The sequence below is a fragment of the Protopterus annectens genome, chromosome 7.part0, assembly GCF_019279795.1.
Source record: "Protopterus annectens isolate FY-2018-M chromosome 7.part0, PAN1.0, whole genome shotgun sequence".
NCBI classification, from domain to species: domain Eukaryota; kingdom Metazoa; phylum Chordata; order Ceratodontiformes; family Protopteridae; genus Protopterus; species Protopterus annectens.
This window is the reverse complement of record NC_056739.1, coordinates 1,401,676,952-1,401,697,285: the sequence shown is the minus strand read 5'-3', so window position 1 is coordinate 1,401,697,285 and position 20,334 is coordinate 1,401,676,952. Positions and strand designations below refer to the sequence as shown.

General features: G+C 40.9%; 1 protein-coding gene across 1 annotated transcript in view; it reads left to right on the top strand.

Moving 5' to 3' along the window:
* DOCK3 (dedicator of cytokinesis 3) overlaps positions 1-20,334 on the top strand; it is a 4,843,230-nt gene that overhangs the window by 4,596,679 nt on the left and 226,217 nt on the right. Inside the window, exon 45 of the mRNA XM_044077993.1 lies at positions 17,761-17,844. Coding sequence (XP_043933928.1) covers positions 17,761-17,844 — 84 coding nt within the window. The remainder of the gene's footprint in view (positions 1-17,760; positions 17,845-20,334) is intronic.

The window sequence follows — 20,334 nt, the reverse complement described above, 5'->3', positions numbered from 1 at the left end:
ATTTTAAAAGAAAAAAAAATAACTGTCCAAAATTCATCTTTACTTATTGCGCTTGCTGTATTTGTCGCCTGTTATTTTTCTGTGAAGCGAATTTACTTGACCTGCTTTTGCATGACTCGACTTTGCTTTAATATAGTGTACTAGAAATGGTCATTTTATTCTTCAGTTTGTCTGCCATTGCTGTTTTCCTTATCACTGTTTCCCCCTTGTAAATTTGTATCCCTTTTTGATTTTTTCTCCTTTTTTATCATGTGTGGTAATTTCATCTTCGTCACTAGGACTTTCTGTATCCCTTTCTCTTACTTGTAGTTGATGTTCTGTTAAAACAGCCACTAGATTTTTTTCCTTCAGCTGAGCTGTTTTGCTTGTCTTATCATAGTACTCTCAAACCTAATAAACATTCTTTTACTGGTACTGGGATATCTAGATCCCCGAATTATCCCAGATATTATGTCCAGTAATTCATGTCCTAGAAACCAGTGTAGTCCCTTCACCATTCATAAATAATTCTTCAAGTGCTTGTATGTATAAGCATATCAGACAGATTCCCACTCTTATTCCAGTTTTTCAAAAAATCCAAACATTTCACTTGTAACATAATGTGTAGATGCCTAGGTTTAAATAGTTTACCTCTTCAATGCACTTCAGACTTCCTTCTAATTTCTATTTTGCTGTGTTTGTAGATCCAATTCTGCTACTCAGAGAAATCATTACCCTGCAAAATACAGCACTAATAAATAACTTTAAGCCCTAAAATACAGTCTGAGAGCTTGAGTTATTTATAGGCACCTATACTAGATGCCAATGGTAAATTAAGACCCAGTTTATTTTTAATTAAAAATGCTTTCTCCATTGTTAAATAGCCTTTTCTGATGTATAGTTTTGTGATCTCCTTGACTGACCAAAAATAGCTAATCAGTTTCCACAGACCGTCTGATTCTACTGTGTATATTTCTTATATAATTACTAGTGAAGTATTTCAAACAGGTAGCAAAAAATTAGTTTTTAATGCAAAAATTCAATGCTGTTTTGTTCTTTTTCCTGTCTTGGTCCTTATTTCAGAAGTGTTAGCAGGAACCCCTTTTGTAGATCTCACAAAGACATTTGTCATGATGCACTCCTTGCTTTACAAACTCCCTCAGTGGCAGTCACTTCAAAATCAAAACAGGGTCCTCACATTCAGAGACCACCACTATTGCCAAGCAGTACCACAAGGAGCTATTCATCACATCTCCTTTTTTTCATATGCATTAATAAGCTTCATCTGGGCCTCACCATCTGCCACTCATCTTCTGTACTGATGGCATGGTCACACACTGGTCAAACCAATCACACGCTGTCAGGCAGTCTCAGCTTCAGTCAGATTTACACGAACTCCGCCAGTGTCTCATAAACCAAAGACTGCTTCTCAGCTTAAGGAATAACACCATGATTTTAGGATTTCCTCAGAAAATTAAACAAGCACCCAACTCTATAACTATCTCAGACCTTTACAACACTGGTATAGATTCAACCACCATCTTCAGTTGCCTAGAACTATGGCTTAATCAATCTCTGAACTTCAATTTACACATAGATAAGGTCAGAGGAAAAATTAGCTCCCTCCTCCTCTGGGTCAGTCTCTCAACTGGAATATGGATTCCCCACCTTCACATCCATCTCCAAGAACAATACCACCTCCCTGCAAGTTATCTTCAACAGTATATTATGATTCAAACTCACCCCACCATAAACACCACTGCCTTACACTAATAAAAGACAAATTGCTTCCCATAAAAGAAAGAGATAAACTACTGTTAGGATCACAGCTATACAAATTACTATAACTCAAAACATTTAACTCCCATGTAGCTAAACTGTCTGAAAAAAAACTCTTTCATACAACCTGAGTCCACACTCTCACTCATTGTCCCTACAACTAAACTTCAGTTTGTTGCACATGCATACTTCTCACAGGCAATTACTCTTTAACAAGTGCTCCCTAATGACCTAAAAGAAATTGAATTTTAAAGTTCAATGCAGAAAAAAAATTCAATCCGTCCAAGTGCTCTTGCTTCACCACTGGACATTTCACCTAGGCTTGTATCCCAATCTCTTACCTCTTTTCTCATCTCTGCTGTACTAATAAAAGTACTGAAGCTCATTCAATCTTACAAGCTTTTGTAAATATTATATATATATATATATATATATATATATATATATATATATATATATATATATATATATATATGTGTATACTGTACCACTATGACAGTGCACTGTGCATATACCATTTTCTCCATAACCACTGTGAGCTACTTTATAATTGCTGTGAATTTCTATTATATTGATGATTGCTGTGAATTTTCTTGTAATATTTTCTGTATCATGTGGACTGTGTCGGAATTTGGTCAGGTTTGATCAGTGCAGCACCCTGGTAAACAAGCAATCATTAAGACATAAATAAATAAATAAATAAATAAACATGGCCCCCTGGTACAATTGTATAATGTCCACAAAATTAGCTGTAGGAAAAGAAGGAAGCATTGTATTATATTGTGGTAGGATCACAGGAAATTACAGGTAAGGGAATCATCTTGGGATTAGCCTTTCTGGTTTGCTTCTGGTGAGAAAAGGAGCGGAGAGACATTGTTTTCTGACCTTCCTAGTGATTACCAATGACTGGAAAGCCTGAAATTGGCTTCTTAGCAGCCATCTTGAAATTAATGCTTCTTGTTTGCTCTTGGTGAGAGAAGCAGCAGAGGGGGTGCTGATTCCAGGTGTCCTTTGTTTGGGCAGTGCGTAATGGAATTCACTGAGTGGTCTGGTTGCAGTTTTAGTGAGGACCTGTTCAAGGCCTTTGATTAGCTTGGCTTTTTGTTGTGTTCAGCTGTTCCAGGTTCTTTCCAAAGTATATAGCAGGAGAAGACAAAGTGTACTAAACCTACTAAAATCTGGACTAATACTGTTTCACAGGAAGCAGACTGCGATTAGTGCTAATTTTTGTTTCTGGTGAGTGAAGGAGAAAAGCATCACTGATTCCTAGTTGTTTGCAGCTGTGTTGAGACTAGCACTGTCTCCACTGCCAGACAGATGACTTCTCCAGTATTCAACTCCAAACCCCAAATACACTTCTCCCCCTTCAGCCCAGATTAGTAATTACCATTCTGAGACAATGTTGCAATCATCTCATGTTTACTGACAACCACCTATTACTTAAACTGACACAATGTTATTGGAGGCAAAGCTCTTACATACAGCCACTACAAACAGGTTGTCAGTAACACACGACTCTCCTCTATACCTATCACACACACAATATAGACCAAACACATAGACCTGCTCAAGTCAAGACTCTTAAAAGTAATCTCTGTAAATCACAAAGGTCTCCAGAATATAGCCTAAGATGTACATACCCTGAGCAACCTCATAAAGACTCAACTCACGCAGCACCTCCATGAAGCATGCATGCATGACTCACATTTTCTTAACTCAGAGCACATAAGACACACCTACACAATCCAACTTCCTAGTCATAGTTGATTCCGTAGTGAGGTACACTGATGCAAAACTGAACGGGATGAGTAAAGGGATGGTCACGGTTAGTTGCCTATAAAGTGCCAGGATTCACCACATCATGCATGCACTCAGTTTCTTACACCACAATTACACATATGACACAGTCCTTGTATAAGAGGGAGTAAATAAGTTGAGACATAGCTCTCTGGAATGTGTGAAAGGAGACATGATGGCATTCTCAGAATATGTGACCAAGGCAGGTATGAAGCAAGCCTTAAGAATCATTTTGCCATCCCTGACAATGATGCTGCAATACAAACAAAAGATTATTGACTTCAGAAATAGGGTTAGCTTTTGGTGTCATTCAAGGTGGGGGTCCAATATATATCAGCCTGGGAGGAGATAGTAGGCAATCCTAACTATTGCCAGGAATGGCCTGCACCTATCTCCCCAAGGTTTTTGTATACTGGATAAAACCTTATCAACCCCATTAGTGCCTTTTTAGGCAAGGTCAGTCTGCAAAAGCTTGCAGTATAACCAAACAGAATCCAGATAATGAAAAAGTATTGCTGCTTAATGCAAAGAAACTTAACAAAAAAACTTTGCTCCCTAAAGGAACTCCTCACCCTGAAGTGCATCAGTATCTGCTCTGACACAGACATATGGTAGAAGACGATTGAGAATACCTCAACAGTGCAAGGTTTCATCACACACCGTGCATTTAGGCCCACTGCACTAGACAAAGGCAATAAAAGCAGTAGTGTCTCTATAATCGTAAAACAAAATGTTTTCCTCCAAGCTTGTTAAACAGGATAATGAACTAGAACTCCTAAAGGTCAAACATACTATTATCAAAACCCCTTATCACATCACAGCTAATTATAGGACTTAAAAATAAATCCTATGAAGGAACCCATATATAAAGAAGCTCCAGAATAAAAGGGTCTAGAATAAAAGAAAAAAAAATCTCTTTGTACACAATAATAATAATAATAATAATGATAAAAAATCTGCAGCAATTGGAAAGATCACCGAAGTTTCTAACCAAGAGAATTCAGGGCCTCCAAAACATGACTTATATGAAAAGACTGAAAGCCTTGTCACTGTAGGCTGCTGAGAGGTGACCTGTGCCTGGCCTACAGGGCAGTCTCTAACTCTGCCCCAATAGAAATGCTGCACATCCACAAATCAAACAGGACAAGAGTCACTCACACCAGGGATCTCAATCTAGCCTGTGACATTAGCAAAACATAGATATAAAATAATTCCACCATGCAGACAAAGCTGATATACTAAGAAATCAGATAAAATAAAACAAAATGTAAACTGTCACCATGACACTCAATACTTAAACAGCGGGAAATTTATTAAAGCTTGCTAGAGCTAGACTTACACCAATATAGGTTTCTTCAGGCAAATAGTCAGCTGATTTAAAACACATGATTTAAATACAAAAAGGAAAGATCATGTGGCTACACCAGTGGTGCAGCGGTAGTGTTGTCATCTCACAACAAGAGATTCTCCGGTTCGATTCTCAGCTGGAGTGCCTTCTGTGCAGAGTCTGCATGTCCTTCCTGCCTTCGTGTGGGTTTCCTCCAGGTTTCAAAGACATGCATCTGGAGTGTTTCTCCCCTGGCCTCTGCTGAAAATTGGTTTTGTTCCAAGTTGTACTTTCCTGGTCAACTTTTATTTAAATAAATAAATGTCCCTCGTGGACAGTAGTAGTTGGTTCATAGGTTCATAAGTTGGTACTAGGCTATCAGCCCTAGGGCCTATACAAGCCTAGCCATAACAATTCCCTGGCTATTTCTTCCCACAGTATTTACTTCCCTGGACCCCTGTCTAGCAGGGCAACTGATGTGATCCCCGGGGTGAATTTCCTATCTCCCATCCAATCATCAAGGTTCCTTTTGAAGAGGGCCAAAGAGGCGCTCTTCTTGACATGTATGGGCAGTCTATTCCAGAGTCTGGGGAGTCTCTGGGTCAGGAACCTATTCCTCCAGCATGTTTTGTTCATTGTGATGACATGGTTTAGATCCCTGGAGTGTGTGTCTCTGAGGGATTGGGATTTCTTTAAGTGTAGCATGTCCAACAGCTCTGGGTTTGATGTGGCCTTGTATGTTAAGCAGAGATCGCCTCTGAGTAGACGATATGCGACAGAGTATAGGTGAAATTTTTTAGACGGTAAGCATAGGGAATCTGCTTTAGGCCTGTGATTCTTTTAGTGAGGTATTCTGCGACCTTTACAGTTGTTGCAGATGTCTTGAGAGGTACATACCAAATGGGGCATTGTATTCTATAATGGGTCTAATGAGGGATGAGTACAGTGGGACAATGACCTCCTTTTTTCTGGATGAAAAGCCCTTAGTGATGAGGTGTGCCACATAGAAGGATTTCCTGACTGTTGTGGCGATGTGGTTATCAAAGGTGAGACCACTGTCCACCTGTGTCCCTAAGTCTCTTATCACACTTTCAGTGTTTAGTGTACTGCCACCTATGTGGTAATTCATGAGTACATGTTTTTTCCCAAAGGGGATAACTATACATTTCTTGGCACTGAGCTTGAACCCATGTCTCTGGCACCAAGCATCTGTTTCTGTAAGGCCCTTTTGTAGAATATCCACATCATTTGGGGATTCAATAATGGCTCCCAGTTTGCAATCATCTGCAAACTTTGTTAGCCATAGTCCCTTAGTGTTGGCCTGTACTTCAGAGAAGTAGATGCCAAACAAGAGCAGTTCTATGACTGAACCCAGAGGTACTCCACTTGTCACTTATCTGGAACTGGATTTGGAGTCGGCTACTTTTACAGTGTGGGTTTTGTCAGTAAGCCAGCTGGCAACTCATCGAGTGACGTAGGTATTAATGCCCAGCTTAGTAAGCTTATCTATGATTCCAGAGTGGGGGATGGTGTCGAAAGCCTTGGCGAGGTCCAGATAGGCTGTGTGGACAACCTTACTCTTGTCCACAGCTCTGGAGACTTATTCAAAGAAGTCAATCAGGTTCAGGAAACAAGATCGGCCCTTCACGAACCCAAACTGCATGGGGTCCAGTGTTTGAAGGTTGCCAGTGTCTTTGTTTAGAAGTTCCATGATAATACGTTCCATGGCCTTGCAGATCAGGCTCATCAGACTGATGGGGCAGTAGTTCCTGGAATCCAAGATGGATCCCCCCCTTGTGGAGTGGGATAACTGTAGCTGTGCGCCACTCAGTGGGCACGAAGCCTGAGGTGAGGCTATGATTAAACATGACACTTAGGTGAGGTGCCAGTTCATTTTGTAGTTCATGTAGTACATAGCCTGGGATGTTGTCTGGTCCCATGGATGCTGTATTCTTAGCTTTGGAGAGTGTGTTTTTTACCTGTGTGGCCGTTATTACTAGAATTTGGCAATCTTATGGTATTGAGATGTGTCCTTTAGGGGGTGAAGTTTGCACTGAATCGATCTGCCAGGATATTGACAATATCCTTGGGATCAGTATATTTAATGCCATTCTGTTGTAGCTCAGATCAGATCTGAGCATTGCCATTTAGATTCTTGACATAGCTATAGAATGCCTTGTGGATGTCTTTGGAATCTTTGGTGGTGATCATTGAAGTGCTGTGCTAACAACGACCACCTAACTATGATCAATTATTGCACATGCATTTTTACATGGCTAAGCTTGTAAAGGCCCCATTGGCCATTAGCCTAGTAACCTGCTATGAACCTATGAAATCTGTAATGTGAGGCTAGCTTTTAGGAAGGGAAGGATATAACATTGATAGTTAGACAGATAAAATTTAATGAGTAGTTAAATGTAGAGGCATATAAAGTGGGATGGGTGAAGTTAATAAATGGATCCTTTTATGAATCAGGAATCGGTAATTTGCTTTGTGGAGAATGACTTTTAGCTGGATCTGAAATTTCTGGTAGATGGAAAGTGGCTGGATATGTAGTAGTATAGAATCCCATGTGCAGCGTTACAAGTCTGAGATGATAAGGTCTGTACTATGCAGCCTACACCTGGGGAGTTCATAGGAATGAAGCATGATCAGATTGTGATGAGAACCTTTTTGTTAATCTACTGAAGAAAAGGAAAGGGATTCCATATTTAGTAGGCTGCGACTGAGTGAGGCTACTAGCAGTGTGCTAATGCTAAATTAGAAGCCATTTTGCTTTGAAGAGGACATTTCAGTTGTGCCCTAGTGGCACTGAGTGATACATCTACAGATGTCAGAAGCTCTGATCTGTAATCCTTGAAGGTTTTTTCTTTGCTGTATTAGCTAGGACTGGAAGGTCATATTTGAGTTGTGAGTAAAATGGCTATCTATGGCTGCTCTATTTTAGGGGAGAGAAAATATTTTTTTACCAGTGGTGAAGTGAGTAGGTGGGAGGTTGGCATAATGGCTAAAGTCCTTGCCTTACAGACACAAGCAGAGCTCGACTCTCATATAGGGTAATTGGCTAGGCTTAAAATGGCCCACAAGGGCAATTAGTCTAGTATTAACCTATGAACCTAAAAACATATAGCAGCTTTGCTTTTTTAGTAATTGCAACACTGGCATAATGGTTAAGGTGTTTACGTTACAAGTGCAGAGTTTGATATGCACATGTGATAATTTGCTATGCCTAAAATGGTCCAAAAGATTACACGGCCGGCCTTAGGCATAGGCAAACTAGGCAACCACCTAGGGCGCCATACAGTCCAACTTCATAAACGGCGCAATTTTTAGTTATTTATTTTAATGAATGTTTATTTTGTCTAGTCCAACAGTTTGTGCTCTTCTCATTGAGATACTGTCCGGAAAACAGAGACTGTCTGTTACAGCCGAGAAATAAATTTTTCAATTAAAAAAAAAAAAGTAATTTTTTAAGGACGTTCTTCTTTAAGAGCGCCCATTACGGCCGGCGCACAGATGCAGAAGATGAAAACAGGTTGCAAACACCTGCCGTGCCTGTGCAACCGATTTGTTTACATCTTTCTTTTTCACGCACGGAATTTAAATTGTGGAAGACGATTGAACTGCGCAGTTGACCATAAATGAACAAGCGAGAGCTAAGTGTGTGTGGCAGCAGTGTCTGTAATTAATGTTATACATTTAGTGTTTTTTGCAGAATTACATTCCCTTTGCAAGTGTTTACGTATTTTGTTGTTTAAGTTACGTTTTTCTTCTGAACTCTTAAGCCTGCTACATCACTATGACTCATTTCATTATGCCTCCGTGTTTCACTCTATGGTTGCTAGCTTTTACTGGTGCTCCTATGTTGCTATTAGGATTCCCTGGTCCACTCAGTTTGTTAGCAAGGCACATTGTAGAACTGTAAGTTTATTTTTATTAGCTGTACTGTTGCCTCCCAGAAGTAATCCCATCAAGTGGGGGGGGCAAGGACAACTTTACTGACCCAAGTTATTTAGTCTGCCCAGATATTTACCCAGAGAGGCAGTTGTCCCAAGTTATTTAGTCTGCCCAGATATTTACCCAGAGAGGCAGTTGTCCCCTTTAGTCTGCCCAGATGTTTACCCAGCGAGGCAGTTGTCCCAACTATTTAGTCTTCCCAGATGTTTACCCAGATTGGCAGTTGTCCCACGTTATTTAGTCTGCCAAAATGTTTACCAAGAGAAGCAGTTGTCCCAAGTTTAGTCTGCTCAGATGTTTACCCAGAGAGGCAATCAGCAGGTGGTTGTTCATTAGCAGTCTTGAAGTTGGGTGGAGACAGGAAAACACCAGGACTTGAGAAGTGATTGTTAAGCATCTTGTTTCATATGAATAAGCTGCCTTTAAGTTTGTCCAAGCAAGCACTGAAGATACTTCTGCCTGGTGTTAAGTATGGAAATGTAGTATTTATCACAAAATAAGGACTGCTTGGCCCATCTGGTTTTGCCTGTTGTTGCTATTAGCAGAATATTATTGTTGTTAGCAGAAGATTCTTAAGTAATACAAATGGATAAAGTCATGGTGACTTCAGAAGCCCTGAGTGGGAGTAAAAGGAACATGAGATTTTGTAAGACAGTGTTAATCCAATAAGTGAAAATTATTGCATTTGGCATTATTCCCTTAAATGAAAGCTCAGTGTTGAATATTTTAACCTGTGTATATAGTTTCATATCCTGTTAAGGTGTTTGCAATAACGTTTTTTCTTCTCACTGCTGCAGAAAACATTTCTTGACTTAAAGGTTGAAGTAGCAGTTTGAAGCAGGAACAGTCGCAGTGGCTTTTGTGGCAACTAACTATGCAACTTTAGTGTGTGTGTGTGTGTGTGTGTGTGTGTGTGTGTGTGTGTGTGTGTGTGTGTGTGTGTGTGTGTGTGTGTGTGTGCGTGCATATGTGTGTGTGTGTGTGTGTGTGTGTGTGTAGGTTTGCAGTCACTGATGATTTCAAGGGGAGATAGTAACTTATAGGTTCATAGGTTCATAGGTTTATACTAGGCTATCTGCCCTAAGGCATTTATAAGCCTAGCCCAGAGTTTTTGTGGCTTATGTTAAAAAATACTGTGCCCATTAGTTTGTTGTGCCTCTGTCCAGCAGTGACACAGAGATGATTCCCGGGGTAAACCTACGATCTCCCATCCACCGGTCAAGATTTCTCTTGAACAGAGCCAGCGAGGTGCTGTGCCTCACATGGACCGGGATTTTATTCCACAACATAGGGAGTCTCTGGGTGACAAATCTATCCCTCCAGCATGTCCTATTTATATCCGTGCTAAGGTTTAAGTCGCTTGCTCTAGTGGATCTGGTAGATTTGGATTTTTTGAGGTGGAGCATGTCCATTAATTCCGGGTTGGACATGGCCTTGTATGTCAGGCACAGGTCACCTCTGAGCAGACGGTATGCGACTGAATAGAGCTGGAGTTTCTTCAGTCTGGCAGCATATGACAGATTTTGGAGTCCCTTTATCCTTTTGGTGAGGAACTTTTGGGGTCTCTCCAATTGCTGCAGGTGTCGGGTGAGATATATCCCGAATGGAGCATTGTACTCGATCATTGGTCTGATAAGTGAAGAGTACAGGGGAACAATGACCTCACTTGATCTGGATGTGAATCCCTTCATGATCAGGTGGGCAATGTAGAAGATTTTTCTAACCACTTTAGCAATGTGAGTGTCAAAAGAAAGGCCACAGTCAACCTGGGTCCCCAGGTCTCTGATAACCTCTTCTGTGCTTAGTGGATTGCCACCTATATGGTAACTTGGGGTTACCTTGTTTTTCCCGAAGGGTATGACTATACATTTTTTGGCATTTAACTTCAGGCCGTGGCTCTGGCACCAGCTATCAGTTTCCGTGAGACCCCTCTGAAGGATATCTGTGTCCGATGTACTTTCCACTATGGCTCCCAGTTTGCAGTCATCTGCAAACTTTGTCAGCCATAGTCCTCCTATGTTAGTCTGTACTTCTGAGAAGTAGATGCTGAACAACAGGGGGCCAAGGACTGAGCCCTGTGGGACACCACTTGTGACCGGCTTGGAGTCTGACATGGCGCCAGCTACTCTAACCCTGTGGGTTCTGTCCTTTAGCCAGTTTGCAACCCATCTTGTGACATATGGGTTTACATTTAAGCTGGTAAGTTTCTCTATAATACCCGAGTGGGGTATTGTGTCGAAAGCTTTTGCAAGGTCAACGTAGGCTGTATGGACTGCCTTTCCCTCATCAATGGCCTTGGTGACTGTTTCGAAGAAGTCGACCAAGTTCAAAAGGCATGATCTGCCCTTGACAAAGCCAAACTGGGTCAGGTCCAATGTCTGCAAGTCCCCTATGTCTTTGTTTATGAGTTCCATTATGATCCTCTCCATAGCTTTGCACACCAAGCTTGTTAAGCTTATGGGGCGGTAATTACCAGGGTCCGTAGAGGCACCGCCTTTGTGGAGTGGGACCACAGTTGCCGTACGCCACTCCTTGGGCACGTATCCTGTGGTAAGGCTAAGATTAAACAGCTGCCTTATGTGCAGGTTTAGTTCCTCATTGAGTTCGTGTAGCACACAGCCGGGGACACCATCCGGTCCCATTGATGCTGTGTTTTTAGCTTTAGAGAGAGCAGCTTTCACCTGCGCATTGGAGATGTCTGGGAGGCTGCACTCCGCTGGGATAGTTATCTCTCCTTTGGGGGAGAGGGGTGAAGTTTGCACTGAACCTGTCTGCCAGTATGTTGGCAATGTCTGTGGGTTCAGTGATTTTTGTATTATTTTGGACTAATTCTGAGCATATCTGGGAGTTTCCACCCAGGTTTCTAACATAGCTGAAGAAGGCCTTATGATTGTCTTTTGAATCTATGGCAATTTTTCTCTCAAAGTTGGCCTTGGATGATTTTATGAGTGCTCGTATTTTTTTACTAATAATGATTAAAGGTGCCTTCTCTTTTATGGATTTTGCTCTATCATGTAACAGCTTTCTCCTCTTATTGTAAAGTTTGTTTATGGCTGGGGTCCACCAGACTGGACGTTTGCCCTTGGTTGAAAGAGTCTTGGTTTTATTAGGGATTGCCTGATCCATGCAGTCCTGGAGGTGTTCATAGAAGGCATTTGTAAGGGCTTCCGCAGCTTGGGTTGTGGTTTCCACTGGCTCGGGGGCCTTGAAGGATACCACACCAGTCTTGAGTAGTGTGACGTTTGCTTTAGAGAAGTTCTTCACTGTAGTCTTTTTTGTTTGGGGTGGGGGCGGGATGTGGATATCCAGTGAGATTAGTTTATGATCTGATCTCACCAATGAGGGATATACTTCCGGTGTGGAGCATTTTGTCCCCATGTTTGTGATGATGAGATCTAGTATATTTTCTCCTCTTGTGGGAACGGTGACTAGTTGTTCCATGGCATTTGAATTTATGAACTCCAGGAACCTTTGGGCTAGAAAGTTTGGGCTTGAGTAATGTTCCCAGTCTATATTCGGGTAGTTGAAGTCACCCAATATAAGGCTGTGTGGGGTTCCTGAGTTTGAGGGGGTGGCCTGTAGCATGCTACAAATTGTAGAGCAGTTTTGCCTATGGTTACTTGCACCTGGATGGTTTCCGATGCTTCGTGCGTTGCCACCAACCTGGAGGTGTGGGTATCATTGATGAATATGGATACACCCCCTCCTTTTGTGGTGTGGTCCGGGTTTTGGGGCCAGAACGCATGATATGAGGTAAAACCTGATAGTGCCGGGGTGCTCTCAGGAGCCTTGAACCAGGTTTCAGTCACAGCATAGACATCGATGTTCTCCATACTGAGAAGGGCCTCGAGTGCGTGCATTTTGAGATTTAGACTTCTGGCATTGAGCAGCATTACCCTTAGTTTCTTCCCATTTTTGTTTTCTAGGGTGGTAGGTTTAGAATTTGAGCCTAGCCTAAAAAAGGCACTATGGGGGTGGCAAGAGCCTTAGCCAATATCCGGAATCCCAGGGGTGACAGGTGCAAGCCATCCCTTGTGAAGCAGTGTGGCTTGTCAAGCATGTCATCCCAGGCAGACAGACACTGGATCCCCTTTGAATGACACCAGAAATTAAGCCAATTGTTAAAGCTGATCATCTTGTCTCTATGTTGTGGCATCATTCTTGGTGAAGGAAGGATGTTGCTCAGGGTCAGGGTCATACCTGCCTGGGCTACATAATCAGAGAGCTCCTCTATGTCTCTTTTTATGTAGTCCAGGGAGGTACGTCTCAGGTCGTTCACACCAGCATGGACAATGACTGTGTCATATTTGTACTTGCTGTGGAGTGACCCGAGTGCTTGTGTTATGTGGCGGATTCTAGCGCCCGATAGGCAGCTTACTGTGACCCTCTCCTTGTTCAGCCTGGTGAGTGGGACGTCAGTGTGTCTGACTATGGAGTCACCTATGACAAGTATGTTTGGTGTTGTATTTGGCCTTAAGGGCTGTGACTGCTTTGCACACTGATTTTGTGTTTTATGTGTTGCCTGTGGTGTGTCATGAGGTGGCGGTTGCTTGGGTGTCTGCTTTGGAGGCCTCTGCTGTTTAAGTAAATTTTTGCTCAGAGCCTCTGAGTATGTCTTTGTGTCTTTATGTGTTTGATTCATTGTTGTGATAGCTTTATGTGAGACTGGTTTTGTGGTGTGTGTAGTTGCCTTCTCCTCCTGTCTGGTCTTGCCAGTCCTGAGTTGAGAGAGCTCAGCCTCCAGTTTGGCTAAATAGCTGCATCTCTCGCAAGTATTTGTGTTATGTGGGAGGAGGAGAGGGTTGTCTGTGTACATGAGGCAATTGTAACATTGCCTCAATATTCCCAGATTCACCAACTGGACAGAAGAGGACGCCAGCATCTGGCCCTTCGACATGCTAGAGAAATTAAGAAGTTTGGGGTGTAACTGAATGAGAGAGGACTTAGTAAGGAATTGGGTACTCCTGGGGGGGGGGTTTCGCTAGTGAGGGACTTTGTATAATACAGAAGTGCTAAGCCTGAAAAGAAGATGCTTTTAAGACAAGTGCTGAGCTTTTTTTTTTTTTGGAGGAAAAAAAAAAGCTTTTTAGGAACAAGTGCTGCGCTTTTTAGTTAAGGGATATACTGTTTAGATTACTAGTAGAGCAGTTCTAAGGGAAAAAATGAAGAACAGACTTTATGGAGCCAGAAAAAGTTTAACCTTGTTAAACCGGCACTGCCCAATGCTGCTCTAGTGGCAACTCCGCGCTAAAGCGTGTTTGATAGCAGGGGCTGGAAAGAGCCAGGAATTTACCCAATACGGCCAATAAAACTACAGTTTCAAGTCAGTAACCACTCACTCAACCACTCAACCACTTGAAGTACTATGTTAAGCATAGAGGCTATAAAGATAAGACTGCACAGGCTGCCTTGACTGATAAATCAACAAATCACTTCTGGTTCTGATAACTATCAGACAAACCATATTGATAGATTTGATAGAGACCAGATTAGGTTTGTTACTGCTTATGTTGCCAATACATTTAAAATCATTCAAATGATTGATAAATACTGGCATCCTTTCTGAAAGTGAATGTTTTTTGTGTTGTAGTCTTTAATTCTTGCAGGTTTAGTTTTCATAATGAGATCAGTGTGGGTCAACAGCTTCTTACATTTTACGATCCAGACAGAGGTAGTTAGAAATTGTAAGCTTCAACCACCAAACCATGGAGCTATTTCCCTTGAGGTCTCTGAACTTCTTGTATATCAGTGCCTAAATCCAACATTTTCACATTGGTTAATATTTGTAAAACTTAACAGATTAGACATCTCATTTACTGTGCAGTCTAGTGAGTGGTTTCCAAGGAAGTTTGCATCTGCAGTACATTCTATGTGGGAAAAGAGACAGCAATCTTGTAGCCATAGCCATCATACATAATATGATGCACAAGTAACTGTAGCATCCTTTATTAGCATAGTTTGTAAAGCATGGTTTACTTTTATTTGGACTGATGAAGTCAAATTAAACCATTTTGACTAGGCTGGGTAGCATGATAATTTAAAAAAGAAAAGAAGATATATGTATAAAAATATTGGGGTTCTATTTCTGATATATTTCAGTGAATATCCAAAAGTCATCTTTTTTTGACAGAAATGTATGGTTGCTTTTTGTTCTGCATACATTTTGCACACCAGATGGTACTGTGGTATTTTTTACATGTTTACAAGCCTCTAAAATACTTATATTCTTTAGGAATGTTGTATTAGCTCCTGCAAAGTTATCTTTAACACAGATCTTACATTAGAATTTATGACAACAGTCTACTTCAGCTCATTTTATGCCAATATTGTTCCTGTACAGCTAGTTTTCCTGTTTTGGTTTGAACATAGACTATATTATTCATCCTGGTTGCCATCATTATTTTTAGATAAAATATCTATTTTAAGTGTATTTTTCATATACGATCTCACCATTTACTGCATTTTGTTTACTTATGACCATTTTGGCTTTAAAACTTCATTGATTTGCTAACATAATGTGGTTGGTGAGAAAACATTTTACTTATATTATGTATTTGTTCATGGGCAAGCACACCGGACACAACTTCTTATTTCAGTGTGACCGGGAAGCACTGTCTAGTTCAGTGACTTGCTCAACATAACACATTAGGTAAATGAAGGTGGAAGGAATGAACCCTGCAGGTAGGAAGCAGCTTATTAACAGCTCAGAGCTTTATTCCTCTGAGCTAACTGACTTAGTCTCTGCCTTACTTAATTATCACAAAGGAGTCCTTTCAGTTTATTAAATGCTGTATCTGCCTCAAGAGACCAGGGCATTTTGCAAAAGTAGATGCAAGTGTTCTGCAATACTCATCTAGTCCCAGAAATGCCTTCTCCTTTCTCTGTCTTTGTAAATCGACAGACCAGTATTTATGGTTTCTGTCTAGCTGTGGTAGCGTTGTCACCTCACAGTAAGACGCTGTCCGGTTCGATTCTCAGCTAGAGCATCTTCTGCGTGGAGACATGAGTGAATGAGCGTACCTTCGTTGAAGGGTGTGCGTCAGGCCTGGCAAGCTGGTACATAAAAATCAACTGCCAATCATTAGCGGACCGGAGTTCCGTTGTGGCGACCCCTAACCGGGAAAAGCCGAAAGACACAAACACAAATTACCATCCCTCTTCCTATTAGGTACCCCAAGTACTTAAATTCCACTACACCCAGTTTAATTTTAGTAGCATTTACAATTCTGCCTGTCTTATAGATTCTAAAGCAACCCAAATGTTAGGTAAGTGAGCCTCTCAGTACTTTGAATGAAATTTGGTTTTTAGATTACTGAACAAATCTGTGATTTTACATGTCCTGCATGCCTTTTTGGAATGTATAGCTGTCCCTTTATTTATCACACACACATGCGTAAGCAGACTCACCCATCTACCCACGCATTATTTTCTGCCTTACAGCATTTTAAGAAGAGAAACTGAAAACGAGACAGAAATAAGACTGAGGTTACTTCTTACTGTAAATAGTCATGCCCCTCAACTGACCAGGTTTTTGCAGACTATCCAGATCTTTGCCCCATATTTGTCTGTTCCTCATAAAAGGGATTGAAGTTGTTAAATAATGACAGACATTTGAGTTTTAGACTTTAAATCCTTTAGAAAAATGCATACTAACGCAAATCCTGTTATTCTAGCAATTTTCTAAGTTCACGAGAGCAATATTTATATTCTGTCCCTATTTATTTTAGGCTTTGTCCAGATTTCTTGCACTAAGAGGTTGAGGTTTGTGTGTGTGTGTGTGTGTGTGTGTGTGTGTGTGTGTGTGTGTGTGTGTGTGTGTGTGTGTGTGTGTGTGTGTGTGTGTGTGTGCGCGCGCATGTGCTCAGCTGGCTCTGATTTTGAATCTTATTACTTTAAAATTGTACTTCGTAACTTTTGGAAAACGCTTGGTAATGCAAAACCTGTTACAGGTTTCATGCATTTAAAAAAATTGAAGAAAATAACTGGAGTGGCTTTCATGGGGAGTGATCTCTCTGTGGGTGTGGCTCAAATAGGGGTGTGTCATGAGTATGGTCTGGGTGGGGCTTAAGGGGCACCAGAGCACTACTTCACCTAGGGCACCATTTCAGATAAGGCAGGCCCTGCAAGAGTAGTTAGCCTGGTATGAACCTATGTAACTCTCAAAATGTCAAAAATGCTGTTGTTTAACTTACCAAGGAACTCTTGTCCTTGATCAAATTAAACAAAGCTAAACATGAGGTAAACATAGCCACCCAGGTAAAAGACAACTATACGTTTTTTTTTTTTTTTTTTAATAATGTTAAACATCTCAGAAACAATGCCTAGTAATTCACACATCAAATAGCAACTGATATTACATACTAAGACCCCAAGGACATAGACAGTCTACTAATAGATAATTTTAGCTCTAACTTCATGCCTGACATTCCTGGATCACATACCGATATCCACACACACACACACACACACACACACACACACACACACACACACACACACACACACACACACACACCTCAAATCTCCAAATAACAAGCCGTCAAAACACTTTTCAAGGTCAAGAACACTGCTTTTTTGGGGTCAGATAACATACCAGAATGCCTACTGGCCAGTGTGAAACAGAACCTGTCAAACCCCCTTCAGTATCAGCCTCCAAACAGTTTTTTGTACCAAATGAATGGTGGACAGCAACAGCCACTCCCCTACACAAAGGTGGGGTGTCAGTGGATCTGAGAGTTCAGAATCTTTCCATTTCTGATTGTATTTCTACTCTGTTTTGAATGTAAGTTGTGTTTAACTAACTTAGTATCTCTTTGGAATTCTTAAAACTGAATGAAGCCAAAGAAAATGCAACTGCTTCTAAAAATTATAATTAGTTTGACAAAAAGACCACATCACAAATATTTGTCTACTCTCCACAGGCCTTCTTTGATAAGGAGTACATTCTCAGTCACCCTGAGGATGCAGAAAAGATTGCACAACTAAAGGACCTCATGCAGGAACAGGTAAGATTTAACAACATTCCATTATGTATCTGTGATACCAATGCTTTGATTTGCTGTAGAGACTTCAAATGGCACACAGTAGTGTTGACTCCTTGAATTTGTTGATGCCTTGAATTTATTTTCCTAATTTGTGTTTTTTGTTAAGTAAGCTATACTAAAAACTACAAGTTTAGTACCCTTTTATTCAAGGTCCATGCATTCTGCATTTTATATATATATATATATATATATATATATATATATATATATATATATATATATATATATATTTACCTTCATATAAGCGAAACCGGCATGTGTGAGTTATCATATGTGTGACTCGGAATAGAGAAAACTGAAGCGCAAAGTTTGAAAAATGTCGAAAGTCATTTAGTGGACTTTTTTTTTGACATTTTTCGAACTTCACCACTGTGCCACAATTCCCGTGCTTCCAAACAGACAATTTTCACCAAACCTTTTCACAAAAGCAAATGTCCAATGAGTGCTCGACATACATGTCCCATAGTCCCAAAGCAGCCATTCATGGATTAGATATGCTGTTATCTGTGCAATACATCCATGACACCACCAAGAAATAATGTCCTTTACATGTACAGTATACCAACGGCTTTATTTCTATGAAAATCAGCAATATTTGGCCACCAACGTAACAAATCCCCTAGCAGTGAACTTATTCTGTTTAGCCAGAAGCTTACTAAAGGTCGATTCCTTGTCCAGCAATCATCTCCTTTTTGGAGAGGGAGGCAGACATAGCAGGTGCCTACATCTTAGGTCATCCACATGATTCTGCTCAAGCTGTACCGCATGTAAAATATCTAGCAGGTACAGCGTTTTCTTCCCCATGAGACTAGGGAGTCTCTGGTGCCAAGCCTCTGCTGCATTCTGACTATGAGGGTATCCCATTCCACAGGTATCATGCTGGTTCCAGAAGGAACTATCAAACAAAGGGGGCAATCTCTCTGATGTATTCCCATGCACACTGTATCTGTGTGGTCTGCCGTAGATGTAGGTTTCCTTAAAAAAAGGTACACAGAGGCTTTCCCTCTTCTGGCATGTCACCTTCAATCTCTGAAAACATACTGTTAATATCTGCAGGTGCTACAAATGCTAATGCAGGTATTTCCTTGCATAGCATAGCGAAGGACAGATTACTACCAAAGTTTGCTGCCAAGTGCAATTTTTGAATGTGCCTCCACACTATCTGACAGAAATGAAACCAGTAACCCTTAGCTAAGGTGTTGGGTAGATGCTTTCTAATAGAATTAACCACTACATGCTCAAAATCTGTGAAAACTATGTTAGGCAGAAGTCTAAGATCATGTTCATTATACAATCCAGTGTCAAACTCCAAAAGTTGTCATAACACTCTTCCAATTTACTGGGCAGAATCCCATGCACTACAGGTACCACCTTTTTACTATCACCGACATTCAGTGCACAATGTAAACTATATATTTGTTGGCATTCAGTTGTACTGATAGGAATGGTACCATCTGCCATTATATATTCTGACTCACACATCATACTTAAATTATCAATTGTGGTGATCATAACAACATTGCTGTCACTAGGCATATCTGCGCTATGTGTTATTACAAAGGACCCACTCTTCAGTGGTAGCATTTCTGGTGTCATCTCCCTCAGGGAACGGAAATCCTCAAACATTGCCACCTTTTGCTTGTACCTCTGCCTCCTAATGCTTTGTTTTAGGGCACTAGTGTTTGTTAATTCATTTGATGTACTGGCTAGCACTTCTGCAACAATCTTGCAAGGGTCCTCTACAGATTGTTTGGCACGACGTTTCAGTTGTTCTTTCACTTTCATTACCTCACCTTGTAAGTCATCAGGTGCATGGTAATGAGGATTGCTCTTAAGTAGTCTATAACCATTTATCTCCGATTCCGTTACACATCTACCCTTACATAGGTTCATAGGTAGGTACTAGACTATCGGCCCAAAGGCCTACTTAAGCCTAGCCAGCAAGGTTCCATGGCTTACGCCACCCAAGAAAGTTATTTTCCTGTACCACTGTTGAGCAGAGACACAGAAGTGATCCCCACAGTTTATTTCCTATTTCCCATCCACTCATCAAGATTTTTCTTGAAGAGTGCTAATGAAGAACTTTGCTTGACACAGATGGGTATCTTGCACATCTTTCTTTGTTCTTACGTGTACAGCACCAGTACTGCTCAACCTGTACACTCTTCTCCTGGTAGTACTGATAACCATCTATTATTAGTAATTCCTGTCACTTTTGTGTCCTGCTTGTACTGTACACAGTATTCACTGTGCCAGGCACATATTCCTGTGATTCACCTTCCCCAACCTGCAAGATATTTAACATCACACTCACTGTTATGTGGAACATCACTACTGTATGCATAATAGTAGATACAGTAAACGTGTACGTTCATTTAAACTACATTGTTATGTGCTATACCATTTGTCCTGGCATACATTGATGCTATTATACATATCAGCCTCGTTACA